This window comes from Panthera onca, chromosome A3 (genome assembly GCF_046562875.1).
Source record: "Panthera onca isolate mPanOnc1 chromosome A3, mPanOnc1 haplotype 2, whole genome shotgun sequence".
Classification (NCBI taxonomy): Eukaryota; Metazoa; Chordata; class Mammalia; order Carnivora; family Felidae; genus Panthera; species Panthera onca.
The window spans coordinates 50,876,452-50,891,388 of NC_138341.1; the positions used below are offsets into that span (position 1 = coordinate 50,876,452).

Below are 14,937 nucleotides of genomic sequence, written 5' to 3' on the forward strand. Positions count from 1 at the left end.
AGCCGTACAGCTCATGACGTGGGAGATCTTGTGTCACAGAGCCCCTTATCCCACCTTGGGAGATTGTCAGGAAGCCAGTCTTCTCTCTTCTGTTCCTGTCAGCTGCCCAGGGCAAATCCACTGGCCTGGGAGCCAGAGCTTGGAGAGAAGTGGCCAGAGACGGTCCGCTGCTTCCTTAGGTCATTGCTGATGTCCCACGGGGTCTCCTGGGCTCTTGCTCCTCCCAGGACCCCTGTCTGCTGACCACAAGGGGAATTCGTGTGCAAAATCCACACCCTGTTTGTTTTCCTCTCTGCCAAAATGGAGCCCCTGTTTGGTTAATTTCTATTTTGTGGCTTATTTTGAGGCTGTTAAAACAGACCCTGGGGGACCCTCAGCAGTGATTGTTCCATATCTCATTATCTTTCCCAAACCCGATTATTAGCTCAGATTTTTCTGATCGCTAGCTGCTGTTCGTGATGAGTTGTGTGCCATTAATGCCAGCTGGTTCCCTTAAACAGGACCCACCATGCCAGGGAAAATGAGCTGGCATTCAGAGCCACCAGCCACTTGGCTTTTTAATTTTAATGGGCTCCACCAAATGTTTCAGGCCAAAGGGCCCCTGAGGAATCAGAACAGACGGGCTCGCAACCCTGGTCTGCAACCCACCCTGGTTCCTTCCCAGGCTGTGGCCATCCTAGCTGCTGGGACGGTAAGGCCTGAGTTGGGGGCTGTGGCAGGAGCGGGAATAAGTGGCTGCTTGACTCTCCTTTATTTGTACCTTCCTGCTTTCGAGCTCATCATCAGTGGGTGTGCAGGGTGACCTCACCAGCTCCTCGTCTCTCCACTTTGCTGGTCCCCGGCCCCTTCCTTGGCTCAGGCATGCTGGGCATGCTCAGGAATGAGCATGTCAGGAAGACTCCAGTGGGCTTCAGGGAAAGGGCAGGCCAGAAGAGATCTGGAACCCAGGCATTGTTGTTTCTCTTCTTTCCTCCTCCCTACCCCGGACTCCCACCCAGAGTTGGGGGGACAGGCTGAAACACTCTGGACTGCGCCAGTCCTAGCCAGAGGGAAAAACAGCCAGCCAGGGAGGCTTGAGGGCAAGTCTGAGTGTTTGTTACAACCAGTGACCACTATTCCTTGTCCTCCCACTACACTCCAGCCCTGCCTGCCCCCAAGAGGCTGCCAGGAGAATGTCCCAGCTGCCTGCTGGCCTCCTGGAAGACTCCTCCAATACGTCCCACATCTTTCCAAAAGGATGTCGGGGGTGGAGCTGGAGTTTGAGCCTAGACCTTCTGTTTGATAGCTGGGATGGGGGCGCAGGCAGGGCTGGATCAAGGGCCCTATCTTTGCTGACGGGAGCTGCCTTCCATTCATCTGGGCCCCGGCCCCAACCGTGGTCTTTTCAGGACAGCTTTTGCTATGCAAACAGCAAGTTTTAAATGGCACATTAGACATTAAAGCATGCCTCATTGAGATGGAAGCTATAGAGAAAGTAAATAGCATAGTTAAGAACAAAGCTTTGGAATTAGCAGACCCCTGGGTTCAAATCCTAGCTTTACCTGCCCCGTAATAGCTGTGTGTCCCTGGGTAAAGTTACTTAACTACTCGGAACTTGTCTGAACTTTTTTGAATCTATAAAAAGGAGCAACATACCTATGTAATTTATTTTTTTAATGTTTATTTATTTTTGAGGGGGGAGGGGCAGAGAGAGAGGGGGACAGAACATCTGAAGCAGACTCTGTGCGGACAGCAAAGAGCCTGATGCAGGGCTCGAACTCACGAAGCACAAGATCATGACCTGAGCTGAGCTGAAGTCAGATGCTTAACTGACTGAGCCACCCAGGTGCCCCATACCTATTTAATTTAGGTATTTCATGCGATGTGCTCAGCACACGGCCTGGCACTTCCCTGTGCCCCTTTCCTCCTCTTCTCCGTCACCGACACCTGTGTCATCCTGTCTCCCTCCAGACTTTCCCACTCTGCACTCTGTAGGAACGTGTTCCCTGGCATTTGGGGGGAGGGGGGGCCACAGAAATAGACAGTCACTCACTGCTGAGAGCTGGGGAGACCTGGACTTGGTGAGTTCCATCTGCGTGGCAGGGCAGCCTGGAAGCAGGGGAGCAGGGCCCACTGTAGGCTAGCAGCTCCCTGGCCTGCCCTGCCGTACCAGTGAAGTGTGTCCAAGCTGCCGCCCATCTCCCTGCCTCCCAGCCTCCCCTTGAGCAAGTGACAGGGAAAGGACAAGGATGAGACTCTGAAGATCAGCTTGAGGCTTCAAATACAGACCAGATGCCCAAGAGCCCAAGCTGGGTTTGCCCGGGAGCATCCTGGCTCCGTGAGGTCCTGGGCTACCCAGGGGCTGACAGGTTGGCACTTCCTGTCTTCCCAGGTCACCGTGCCATTCTTGCTTTGACTGCTGCAGTCACCCTGCAGCCCTGGAGGCCTTCCCAAGGCTCTGCATCTTCTCCAACAACTCAGAAGGCTGAGGCCAGAGCCCGGGCTGTGGGGGCAGGGTGGCCTGCTAGTGACCAGGTGTGCCAGAGCTGAGCGCAGGCTCCCCAGGCCCCCTTTGGCCAGGTGTCCTGCGGCAGCCGCCGCTGCCCCTCCTCCCAGGAAAGACCTCCAGGGCAGAGTCTGGTTCTGGCCTCAGTTTGGGGCAGCAGCGGCCTCTATACATCTGCTTCTGGTCTGGCCACATGCGTCTAGCCTTTTCTCTCTCCACGCCTGTGCTTCTGCTGTTTTCCCCACCAAAATTCTCTTTCCTCTGCCCTGCCTAACCCACCTTTCCTCCCTCCAAGAAACCCCCCTTCCAGCCTTTGCTTATCTCCATCCATTCATTTGTTGGTTCATGCATTTATTCCTCAGTCACCAGTTGATTGAGCAAGAGCTACATGCCGTCCACTGTCCTGAATGCTGGGTACACAAACATGAAAAAGGCATGGTCCACCTCCCCCTGTCCAGCTGGGACATCACATCCATGAGCCGTGAACGGAGTGGCAGGAAGGAGGGATCGGAGACATGTGAGGGAGCACCTTCCTGCCTGGGAGAGGCAACGTTCCTACATAGCTTACATTTTTACATAGCTTCATTTGTTTAGATCCCTTTATGCTCTAAGCTCATGCGAAACACTTTGCATACATTCTTTTTTTTTAAGTTTATTTATTTATTTTGAGAGAGAGAGAGATAGTGCGCATGCGTGTATACACGTGTGGAGGAGGGGGCAGAGAGAGGAGAGAGAGAATCCCAAACAGGCTCCATGGTCATCACAGAGCCTGATGACACAGGGCTTGATCCCACAACCGTGAGATCATGACCTGAGCTGAAATCAAGAGTCGGATGCTCAACCCCCTGAGCCACCCAGGAGGTCCTACATAAATTCTTGTAACAGCCCTGGGATGTTGTAGATACTACGGTCCCTTTTTACAGACAAGGAAACCGAGGCAGAAAAAGGTTCAGTGACTCCCACTGTTAGTGAGTCATTGGAGGTGGAGCTCAGAGACGGGCCTTAAAGAGCAGGTGTGGACTGAGTAGAGAAGGAAGGCATTCGGGTCTCAGGGACCAGCATGGGCAAAGGCCCCAAGACCAGAAAGCTCCCATAGCATCTGGGGAGCAGTAAACTGGATTCCCGGAAGGGGAATGTGGGGTGTTGAGGGAGTGGGGAAGCTGCGTGAAGGAAATGGCACCTTTTCACACAGGTCACGGGAGGAGCTGGTTATGGTAGACATGGTGGGACCACGTGTTCTAGAAGAACAGAGGATAGCATGGGGGATGGAATAGAATGGGGAGTGCCCAAGGGGAAGGCGAGGTGGGGGGCCAGTGTCCCAGGCTGGGTGAAGGGGCTGGGGTCTACGTGAAGAGGGCAGTGAGCCCAGGGTGTCACCCCCTGCACCCCCATCCTGCTCTCGGCTGCTCTACTTAGTTCCACAGTCACCTGTGGGCAGGTGTGTGGATCTCCTTCTCCTGAGCTCTCGAGGTTAGGCTTGTGCCTGAGCCCATAGCAGGGCCTCAGAAAAGGGGTTCCTAGAGGCTGAGGTGGGAATGAGGGTTCCCACACTTCATTTACTTGCGGATTATGTGTTCTTCTAACAGCAATCTTTCCTTTTTCCCTCCTAAAAGAGGTTGTGTGTGTGTGTGTGTGTGTGTGTGTGTGTGGTACATGCATGTGTGCACGCGTGTGTGTGTGTGTGTGTGTAGCTGAGACTTTCCCCTCGCCCTCTTCTTCGTGGGCTGGTTAACTGGAATGACTGGGCAGTGATGCTTTGACTAGTGACCCTGGAGCCCGGCAGCCCCAGATGACATTGAGGATTTGGGGTCTGGGGCACAACTTCAGGGGAAGACAGTGCCGTTCACTCTCTGCTCCTGCCCCAGCCTGCACCCCCTGCCCTAGTTGGCCAGGCCGCTGCAGCATCATGAACTTTCTGTTTTCTCTTTCTAAGGTGGGCCTTAATGTCCTGGTTCAGAAAGCCAACAAGTTCACCCCAGCCACCCGTCTTCTTGTCCAGAGATTTGTGCCATTCCCCGCTGTAGGTAAGACTTGAACCACGCAGAGGTGTGCAGGGGTGTGTGCAGGCGTGTGTGTGTCACACCTGGGTGTGTGGGGCTGCAGGGTTCTTGGGGAACTGGATGCCTTTCCAGACTTCTTCTGACCTTGGGGGTCTCCTGGTGAGGGCAACTAGAGCAAAACATGTTTAGACAGAAGTGAGGGTGACAGGGGCGCTGCTGACAAGCTCTGTGACCAGGATTCTGCTTTTAGCTCAGGGATTCTTAACCTGGGGCCCCCGTCTCCCACAGGACCAGTAGATAGAACGCAGGGGATCCTATGAACTTGGCTGGGGAAAATACCTACACTAGCCTCTAGCTGAAATTTAACATTTCCTTCCACTGGGAGTGTAGGCAGCAAACCACAGTAACAAGCAAGAGCTGTGACTTTGTCACCAATAGAAATCACGGATACTTTCACGTCCCGTTACAGTTGTTACAGAGGTTTTAAAATACCGTTCATGTGCCACACTGACTCAAAATTATGATATTGATTCAATCCACTGGTAGGTCTTGTTTTTTAATTCGTTAGTTAAAAAGCACAGCTATGATTGTATCACAATTGAAAAAATATTTGGCAATGTATTCCAATATAATCCCTTTATTTTTTTTAATGTTTATTTCTTTTTTGAGAGAGAGAGAGAGAGAGAAAGAGCATGAGTAGGGGAGTGACAGAGAGAGATGGGGGACAGAGGATCTGAAGCGGGCTCTGCGCCGACAGCAGTGAGTCCCACGTACTCGTATTATTCATATTCAGGTAATTATGGTGCGTGCGTGCGTGTAGAGGGGATTTCGCTGCCTCCAGCTAAGTCTTTGCTGGTCTTGGAGCCGCTGAGCTCACAATAGATGCCCCCGGCCAGCTCATCAAGCCCAGCCTGGCTCTTAAGAATCTCATGCTTTGTTTGGGGAGAGGGCCCCATAGCAGAATGTTTTTAAAAACTAAAAAGAAACAACACTGAAAGAAGCACGAAGCAGTGTGTGATTAGTCATCTAAAGAGAAGTATACGCTTGAACCATGATACCGAGTTCCCCATTTGATGCCAGAGGACAAAGATGGGGGCCGGCCCAGGAGTGGTGTCAGGTCCCGTCACCTCCCAGGTGCCAAGGCTCAGTCTGAAGATCCCGAGTCAGACCCAGGCTCATGGTCCCAATCTCATTATTCACCTCCAGGGTTCAGCTTCCCCATCTGTAAAATGGGGGCACTGATACCTACCTTCCTGCAGCCCAGAGCTGTGGGAGGGCCAAACGAGATTACAGACCAGATTCCATTCGCAGGAAAGTGCTTTGGAGCACCTAAAGAGCCCCGTAAGAAGGTGGGAGATCATTACCTGGCAGCCCCTGCCCCCTCGTTGGCCAGAGGCTAATGAACTCCCAGGACCAACTGCCCGTCTGAGCCTCAGCTGACCCAGATAATTGCTTAGCAACTCCACACTTTTAATGAACTCCCAGCTATTTCTGGCATGGGCCACTAATGGAATAACTCTTTAGATCTGACTTTGTTAAGGGGCCTAATTGAGTGAACAAGGCTGCCGATCTTGCGTTCCTCGCTATTCTGGGCTGGAGGGTCAGGTGTAGCCTCAGAAGGTGGCAGCTCTTAGCTGCACTGGACTGGATCTGGGACTCGGCCGAGATGCAATCTGTCCTTGAGCCAAGCTTCAGACAAGGACCTTGCCAGGGGCCTGTTCCAGCCTTGCTCTGCCAGTCATCTTGCTGGATGACCTTGGGGGTGGTCTTAACCTCTGGGGCTCCTTCAGGAGGAGGGTCCCTGCTTTCAGGTTTGACCCTATCTGTCATGCCCACCTGAGACTTTAGGACCTGTCCCTCTTTGGGCTCCAGCCTGATTCTCCTCCTGTCTTAATCCAAGAGGAGCCTGCGGGTCCAGCCACTGTCAAATTGTCTTGAGATCCCATATATCCCTAGTCAGTTGCACAGGTTGCACACAATGCCATTTGTAATCCTGATTGTCCTAGTTTGCCAGGATCCAGAGAGCAGCATATCCTTTCTGGCTGCTTCCTCAGGCCTGCTGCCTGAGTCCTAGCTGAGTGCCTGCCTCCCTTCCACCCCTGACCCCTGTCTCTCCTTGTCCACATTGCAGGCTTCCACTTCCCTGGCCCCGATGCCCTCCCAGGCCCATCTGCAAATGGATACCTGCTAACCCCCCGGGTAGATGTTGACACGGTGGTGTGCAAGATGAACAGGCATGCCCCTCACCTGCTTTTGAACCCCTGGTCCTCTTGGGCCATCATACAGACCCTGCACTTGGCCACCCTTCACCTTGTTCTCAGGCTTAGACATCTTCTGTAAGGCTTACTGCATGCAGGCAGGGCCTAGGTCCCTCCAGGCATTCACCTGCTTTCCACGGCGGGCTAGACCAGACTAGGCCAAGCCATCGTTAAGGCCACCAAGAAGCTTGCTCAGGATTTGCTTTACCTTGTAGAGGGTTCTTTGCCCCTTCCGACCCCTGGCCTGATGGGGAGACAGGACTCACAGAGCCATAAGTGCTCACAAGAAGGAGGTTGAGGCAAGTGGAAGTGATCAGATTAAGCCCTGGCTGTTGGGATGTGTGTGGGGGCTTGGGGGTGGTGTGTAGAGCAGAAGGGGGTCTTCATGGTGAGGGAGGGTCCTGAAAGGGCCTGTGTGCCCTGTGCTCAGTGGCCATATCCCTACTCCCTCCCTCAGGGAAGGAGGCTCCCAGGAGCCGGTTGCCCTGCCCAGTGAGTTCTGTCCTGTTCCAACCTGCAGTCTGGAAGGTTGAGAGGATACCTCTCTTCACTGGGCCCTCCATGCTGCCCAAGAGAGAGGCCTGAGACTCTGGGCACAGGACACCTCATTCCCCCACCTGACTCCACTGATTTTACCCCTCTCTGGCTTTGGACCAGACCTCACTTCAGCCTCTTCCCACTGGAACATGTGTGACAGGCCTTCCTGGGTTTGTAGGCCTTCCCTGGGTTTGTAGGGGCTCCACAGCTCTCCACATTTCCCCCCAGCATACCTCTGTGGCCTCTCACTCCCCACATTGTCTCTCTGGGAGGACCCAAGGCAGGGCGAGCCATCCCCATTTCCCAGAAGAAAAAATTCAGACTCTCTGAGCTGGCCACCGCCCAGGCCTTGAAGGCCCAGCCCAGGCTACTTCAAGCCCACTTGGATAACCCCTCACCCAAGCAGCCGCGAAACTGAGGCATGTGGTCCAGAGGCGCCCCCCAGGAGCACCCCACCTCCAGGTTCACCCTGGTTTTTTAGCTAGGGTTGTGCGTGTGTACATGCACGCATGTGTGCTGAGTACATGGGAAGCCCTGAGGACACTCACTGAGCCCTTCTCTCCCTCATGGTGGTTTCAGAGCCTTGCTGTGCCCCGGTCCACAGCAGCAATCATGTGGGAAATCTCGGTTTCTATTTATACATGGAGATGTTAGGAAAGACGGTGAGCCCAGGAGCATGTGTGCTGGCATCAGAATCGATTGGGGACTGGTAATTAATTTGTTTAGACCTTAATTAATTCTCCAGTTCTTTCTTATTTGTGGACTGTCACGCTTAATTGTGTTCAGGAGCTCGAGCTCGGAGCAGGCCTTCCATTAATTGATGGGTGCTGTGAGGTGGGAGTTAATGGTTTGGGGAGCTGGGCAAACAGTGTAATTAAAGGTCAGTAGAGGAGGCATTGGAAAAACAACCCCCCCCTCCCAGGTCCACCCACCAGTCTCCATGAGCAGAGTCCATTCCAGGGCAGGCAGACCCCACAAACAGCCTTCTCTTGAGGCCTTAGGCTGGGAGCTGGCAGGAGTGGCCAGCGGGAGGCATGCAAGGTCGCCGATGCCGCGAGGGGGCACTGGTGAGAGGAATGGGCACATTTCATCAGGAATGCGTGGGGCAGGGCCTTTAGCCAGGGGCCGAGAGGTGGGGATCCCCAGGTGCCACCTGGCAAGCAAATCTCCGTACCGGGCTCTGCGTATGTGTGTACAGGAGTCAGGGAAGGAAGCCCTGAAGGTCACCCCACCCCCACCTGCTTGACTGAATCCATACCCAGCAGGGGACAAGACCCCCATGTGGGCTTTGAGCTCCCTCAGGGGAGGCCGGAGCCTCAGCACCTGTCAGCTGACTCCTTGCACGGGCGGGGCAGGGGGAATAACCTTCGCGTATGGGCCAAAATGCCAGCCTCATCATCCCTTTGCCGGGAAACGCCTTCTTCCTGCACTGTCTACAGCAGTCCCCTGCATTAAATGTCACAGCTGATTTCATCACCAGGAAAAAATCTCTGTGTTCACCGGGGAGTCCGTTCCTCAGGATGTCTGGGCAGTGTCTGGGAGGTCTTCTGTTCACATGTCTGCCCTCACCCCACCTCCTTGCTCCCCTTCACCCCCAGGCCACGTGGGTCTTGGTGTCCTTGATTCCTTCTTTACTATTCTTCCCTTGGTGTTCAAGCCTCCCTGCTTGCCTCATCCGGGAGGTGGCCACGGCAGTGTGCCCGAGCCCAGAGGGTTGGTCCTGACCTCCTCAGTTCCTCATCCCCTGAGGTGCACCTGTGTCAGGTGTGGCTGGGCCTCATGACGTTTGTCCCTTCCATCCAGGTCAGTGATAATGTGGTGTCCGCAGCCCTTCAGCTCCTCTGTCCTTTCCTTGACCTAGTCCCTGCCCATACTCCTTTGGAGCTGTGGTGAATCTTCAACCTCCCGTCTGCCTCTCTCACTGGCCCCAGGCCTTTGCACATGGCCCTGTTTGCCTGGAATCTCCGCTTCCCATTACCTCAGCCCCCATCCTCTGCCTTCTCTTGCCTTCATTTCTCTGCTCAGACACCACCTCCACCAAGAAGCCCTCCCTGGTAGGCCCAATCAGGGCTAGACCACAGCACCCTGTGTGTGCCTGTGTGTGACCTGGAATTGCATGTTTTTTGTTGCTGTTGTTTTTTTTTCTGAGTCTGCCTCCTTTATCAGACTGTGAGCTCCCCAAGACTCATTCATCCCCAACCCCCAGTCCCGCGCTATGCCTGGCACACAGTGTTCAGTGTGGGTTTGTTCAGTGATCAAATGAGTGCTTATAAAAAGTCTTTGAAATTGGGCACCCATAGTGGAGGCCCACCATAATGACATCGGTGACCACATTCTGTGGCTGCTTGGACATTTATTCTGTTTTGTTTTTTTTTTTTTTTCATTTTTAAAATTGTTTTTTGAATGTTCTTTTTTGTTATGTAACGTTTTCACTGTCCTCCACATGTTTAGTTGTCAGGCCTAGGGTGGATGACCAATGGGCCACGTTTCCAGATCATCCGGGGCACGTTCTCCAACCTTCCTGGGTTGGATCTGGAAGGATGAGTGGGCTGGGCTGGGTGCCATAAGCGTGAGCCGCCCTAGAAATGACATGGGCCCCCAGTGTGTATCAGGTTTCAAGAGGACATGAGTAGTTAGCCCGAGGGAAGTCTCCAGTGGTGTGTCCTGGGGCTCTGTCTTCAGTCTTGTCCCCTTCAGTTATAACTGCCTTGGTCATACGTAACTGTGGGTTGCGTTTAAGGAACAGGCACAGCAACTTGGCAGTGACTGTGAATTCATGGGCAAGAGGTGCAGGATCTAAGATTGCTCAAGGTGTGGCCCAGAACAAAGGAGTCTGTTTAGTTCTGGACTCCACACATCAAGAGATGCTCCACACATGATGAGCAGGAGCCCAACGAAAGTAGCAGGATCTTCTGAAAAACTGACAGTCTGTTGTTGCAATGAGCTGCCTGACCCCTCAGTTAGAGAAGTGTCCAAGTAGCAGCCGGGCCCAAAAAGCTGTGAGGGGCTCTCACGTGTGATCAAGTCACCTGTTTCTGGGCAGTTTGCCCAGGACCTGGCATATAGTAGGCACTCAGTGAATGCTTATTGAATGAATGGCTTTCCAGTTCAGAGATTTCATAATTACTGAAATCCAGATAGCAGAGGAATCCAGAGGCAGAGAAGGTGGGAAGCACAAGGCAGGAGAGGGGGGTTATGAATGTGGGAGGAGTAGGGACTGGCTGGGGTGGGCCTGGCCTGTTGAGGAAAGGGAAGGGCAGAGGGCCTTTGGGACCTTGGATGTTAGCTTAGAGTTGGACTTCATCTTATGGTTAACAGGGAACCAACCGCTGAAGAATTTCAAGCTAGGAAGCAGCTGTGATAAAAGGGAGTTTTCCAGACGAATGTGTTAGCAGGAATCTTTTATTAAGAGATCCTGAGCTTGAGAGTCAGCCTACACCTATTTACAGGCTGATTTTTCAATCCCCAAATTCCCAGTCCTGAGTTTGTGACACTTTAGTATGGGTTGTGAACCTCTCCCCAAATTCTCAAGCTATTTAAAAGAAAACTGTGTCATATAGCAATGCTTTTCAGGTGGAATATTGGGGAATATCGTGAAATGAAGCAAATATTAAGGTATCCATCCCTATTTGATAATCATCCCTCCTCTAAAGGCAGGGATGGGGCTGTGTTCTGGTGTGATTCGCATGAGTGTGTGTGTATGTGTGTTTCAGGTCGTGATGTACATACGTGTCCACTAGTAAATACATAGACCGTATCTGGCAGACATGAGAACCTGGCTAGAGTGTTGTCTCTGGGGAGGGTCAAGGGGAAGCTAAGAGTCAAGGGTTGGAAGGAGACTGATTTTGTTATTTACCCTTCTATGAGATTTGAATTGTTCACTGTGTGCACATATAACCCACAAAATAGGAAGGAGACAGAGGAAGTAGTGTGGGGAAAGCTTTGTCCAATGTCAGTCTGGACCCAAATGGGAGCTCAAGTCTCCTGGCTACCACAGTCATGCTTTTTTTTTTTTTTTTAAATAAAAATGGTTCTATTATTTTCCTGATAGTATATGATTGCTTTATGAAGTTAAACAACCCTACTTCTCTCTCCAAAGTAAGTTTGTGTATATCCCTCCAAATTCAAGTAAGCCTCTAAAGATGCGGCAATCTCTATTTAATCTATAATATAAATATGCATATATAAATATATATTTAATACAAATGAGATCATACCATGTATACTGTTCTGTAAACTGCATTTTAACCTCAGTAAGTTTTAGACACCTTTGCAGGGCAGTCATAAAATCTCAACTTATCCTTTTTACCAACCCTGATAGTACTGCACTGAACAACCTTATACACACATGTGTCTCTGTGCCCATGACTGGGAGCTTCTTCAGGGCAGAGGTTTTCAAACAGCCACCTGGTGGGGGGGCAGGGGGCAGGGGCTTTTAAAAATGCACAGATCTGGACCCTACTTCAGATTTGGTTTCAGTCATGCAACCAGTGTTGACAGTCACCAATCTAGAAATAGAATGGCCACGTCAGAGGGCGTGCACATACCTAGCTTTGCTAGATATTGCCAAATGAGCATACCGGCTCTTTTCTCCTACCTGCAAGGCTTAAATTTTTGTTTCCCTACATCCTCTTCAACATTTGGTGTTATCAATCTTGAAAATTTTTTGTTCATCTGAAATGGTTCTTTTCTCACTTTAATTTGCATTTTTCCAATTCCCAGGGTGATTGAGAATATTTTCTTGACTGTATTGGGCATTTAGGTTTTCAAATAGAATGGAGAGAAAAGAAGGAGATCCCTATTGCATACCATACACAAAAATAAATTCCGGATAGATTAAGACCTAAATGTGAAAAGTAAAATGTTAAGTCTTCTAGAAAAAAATATAAATGAACACTGGGGAAGGATAGAGTTTCTCAATGACACAAAAAGTATATACCAGAGGGGAAAGGATTGCTTATTTGAGTACATGTTACAGTATATGCCAGAAGACTCCATCTACAAAGTAAGAAAACAAACCACACACTATTTGTAAGCCATTTAACCAATGAGGATTAGTCTCCAAAACATCCAAAGAACTCCTGCCAGATTGATTTTTCTTTAGATAAAAAAATCTATCTTTGACTATTAATAAGATTGAGTTCGTGTTCATTGAATTTTTACTATTTCTTTTATGAACTCCTACTCGAATATTTTTGGGGTGATTTCAATGACTATCTTTCTCTTAATAACTGTTAAAGCTCTTTATACATTTTATGAATGGTTTTGCCCCAAAGTACCAGACTCAAACTGGCTGAATTAATAAATGAATGTATTACTGGGGCACCTGGGTGGCTCATTTAAGCGTCTGACTCTTAATTTCTGCTCAGGTCATGATCTTACAGGTTTCGTGAGTCGAGCCCCACATCGGGCTCTGCACTGACAGTGTGGAGCCTGCTTGGCTCTGTCTCCCTCTCTCCCTCGTGCTGTCTCTGTGTCTCTCAAAATAAATAAGTAAACTTAAAAAAAAATTTTTTTAATTTTAATATTTATTTTTGAGAGAGAGAGACAGAGTGAAAGCAGGGGAGGGGCAGAGAGAGAGGGAGACACAGAATCCGAAGCAGGCTCCAGGCTCTGAGCTGTCAGCACAGAGCCCGACGCGGGGCTCGAACTCGTGAAATGTGAGATCATGACCTGAGCTGAAGTTGGACGCTCAACTAACTGAGCCACCCAGGTGCCCCCCAAAATTTTTTTAAATAAAAAAAAATGAATGTATTACTTCACAAAGGGCGAGTGCCGAGTGAGGCACCCATGGCCCTTCCTTCCACCTCTGTGCTCTGCCGGGGGCTTCATCTGCGGGCTAGCCCCTTTCATGTCCTAAAATGGTAACAGCAACTCCAAGCACCACATTCAGACCCACCACTGCCCAGAGGACAGGAGGCTCTCCCTGCCGCCGCTTCTTGGATGAGAGGAGACCTTTCCCAGAAGTCCCCTGCAGACATCTGTCATTGGCTAGGGTTGGCCACATGTCCCTTCCTCAATCAATCACTGGCAAGGGAAGGATTATCACAACTAGTTAAGACTAATCCTCTGGGGGTAGAATAGTTATTGGGCGTCAGTCACCATGACCTTCTATTGATGAGTAGTAGCTGCTCTTTGTCACATAGAATACATTTTCTCAGTTTCCCATTTCTTATAATATGATTCATAGATATTGACTGCCGTATTTCTCAATGCTCAGATGCCTCAGTTATAGGGGCATTAATGTAATAGCCTTTCCGAAGAGGAGAGGACTGTATTTTCTGTTCGTGTGGAGGAATAAACAAGCCTTCACTACACATTCAATCCAAGTCACTTTCTTCGATGTCACAGAGTTTGAGTCTGAGCCTTCCTCATTTTTTCCACTTCTCTTTTGGACATCGGTTGTTAAACACAGGGTCACGCCCACCACTGTTTTTTGTAACCCTGCTTGTAATCTTGACCCTTTTGGCCACTTTAAAACCGACAGTATGCTTTGAAAGCATGTAAAAGAATTTGCGAATTTTTTGTCTGCATTTCCTAGTTGGTTTTATACTTGTGGTTTCATTTTTTTCCTTTACTTTAAGGAAAAACTATTCCTGAAGTTAATCAGCTTCTTTAGGAAGTTCCTCACATACAGATACCGAAGTGTGGGAACGGTGAGTAGGTCGCACCGATCCCTGCTGGCTGTCAAATTTTTATGATCCACTTTAGGAAGTTTGGCAATTTCTTTTCACTTTTTAGACAAGTAAAGCATGATTCTATTCTCATTGTAAAAATTCAAATGGTATTTAGAAAAACAGGGTAAAAAAAAAAAGTGGAAGTCTTTCAACAACCCCTAATTCCTAAATTTAGGTCCCTTCCCAAGGAAATCACTGTGTGAGGTGTGAACCTTCTAAAACATTACCTGGGGGTTTATGGGCACACAGTGCGTGTGTACCAATTATGGGGTTTTACATATAGTAAATCATCCTGTACACAACTCGGTAGCATTTTTTCATAGAAGTTTGTTTTGGAGATCTTCCCATGTGAGTTCCCTAATGGTGGACATTTAGGTTGTTTCTAATTATTTGCTCTTACAAACAGTGCTATAATTAACATCCTTGTAAATGTCTCTTTGTGCATATGGGCAAGCATTTCTTTAGGGTAGCTATCTATGGTTTGGCAATTTCTGCTGCCTTTAATTGCATTGCCTGGTATCTGGCAGACGATCTTCTGCATGTACAATAACTTTTCATGTCCGTGCTCCATTATAGTGTAAGTTCTAAAAAGATGTTTTAGGCAACAATTAGGAATCTAAGTTTAAGTTCAAATTCTGTGCAGACTGCTCTGGGTAGCTGAGGTGACACTTGAACGAACCTCCCCACGTGGCAAAGTTCACACACGCACAGGCAGTTGTGGTGGGGAGCAGGTAAGGGTTCCTCTCCCCCACCCCGACGTCCGTTGTAAGGCCTACTGGGATTTTTAAAACATTAAAACATGGGGGAATCCATCTTAGAGCCAAGGAGTTAAGATATGTTGTTTTCCCCAAATGAATAGCCCAATAGCCCATTGCTTCACCTTCGTGTTTGAATGGTCCTTTCCTGTGAGTTGATAGAACTGCTTTCCTGCAAACTCATTTCCCCTACAGGTGGGTGTGTTTCTGGACTATTAACCCCAT

General features: G+C 49.8%; 1 protein-coding gene across 7 annotated transcripts in view; it reads left to right on the forward strand.

The window, feature by feature from the left end:
- SFXN5 (sideroflexin 5) overlaps window positions 1–14,937 on the forward strand; it is a 116,982-nt gene that overhangs the window by 70,910 nt on the left and 31,135 nt on the right. For all 7 annotated transcript variants that reach the window (XM_060657868.3, XM_060657855.3, XM_060657850.3 and 4 more), the window contains one exon: window positions 4,419–4,509. In XM_060657868.3, the coding sequence (XP_060513851.1) occupies window positions 4,419–4,509 (91 nt within the window). The remainder of the gene's footprint in view (window positions 1–4,418; window positions 4,510–14,937) is intronic.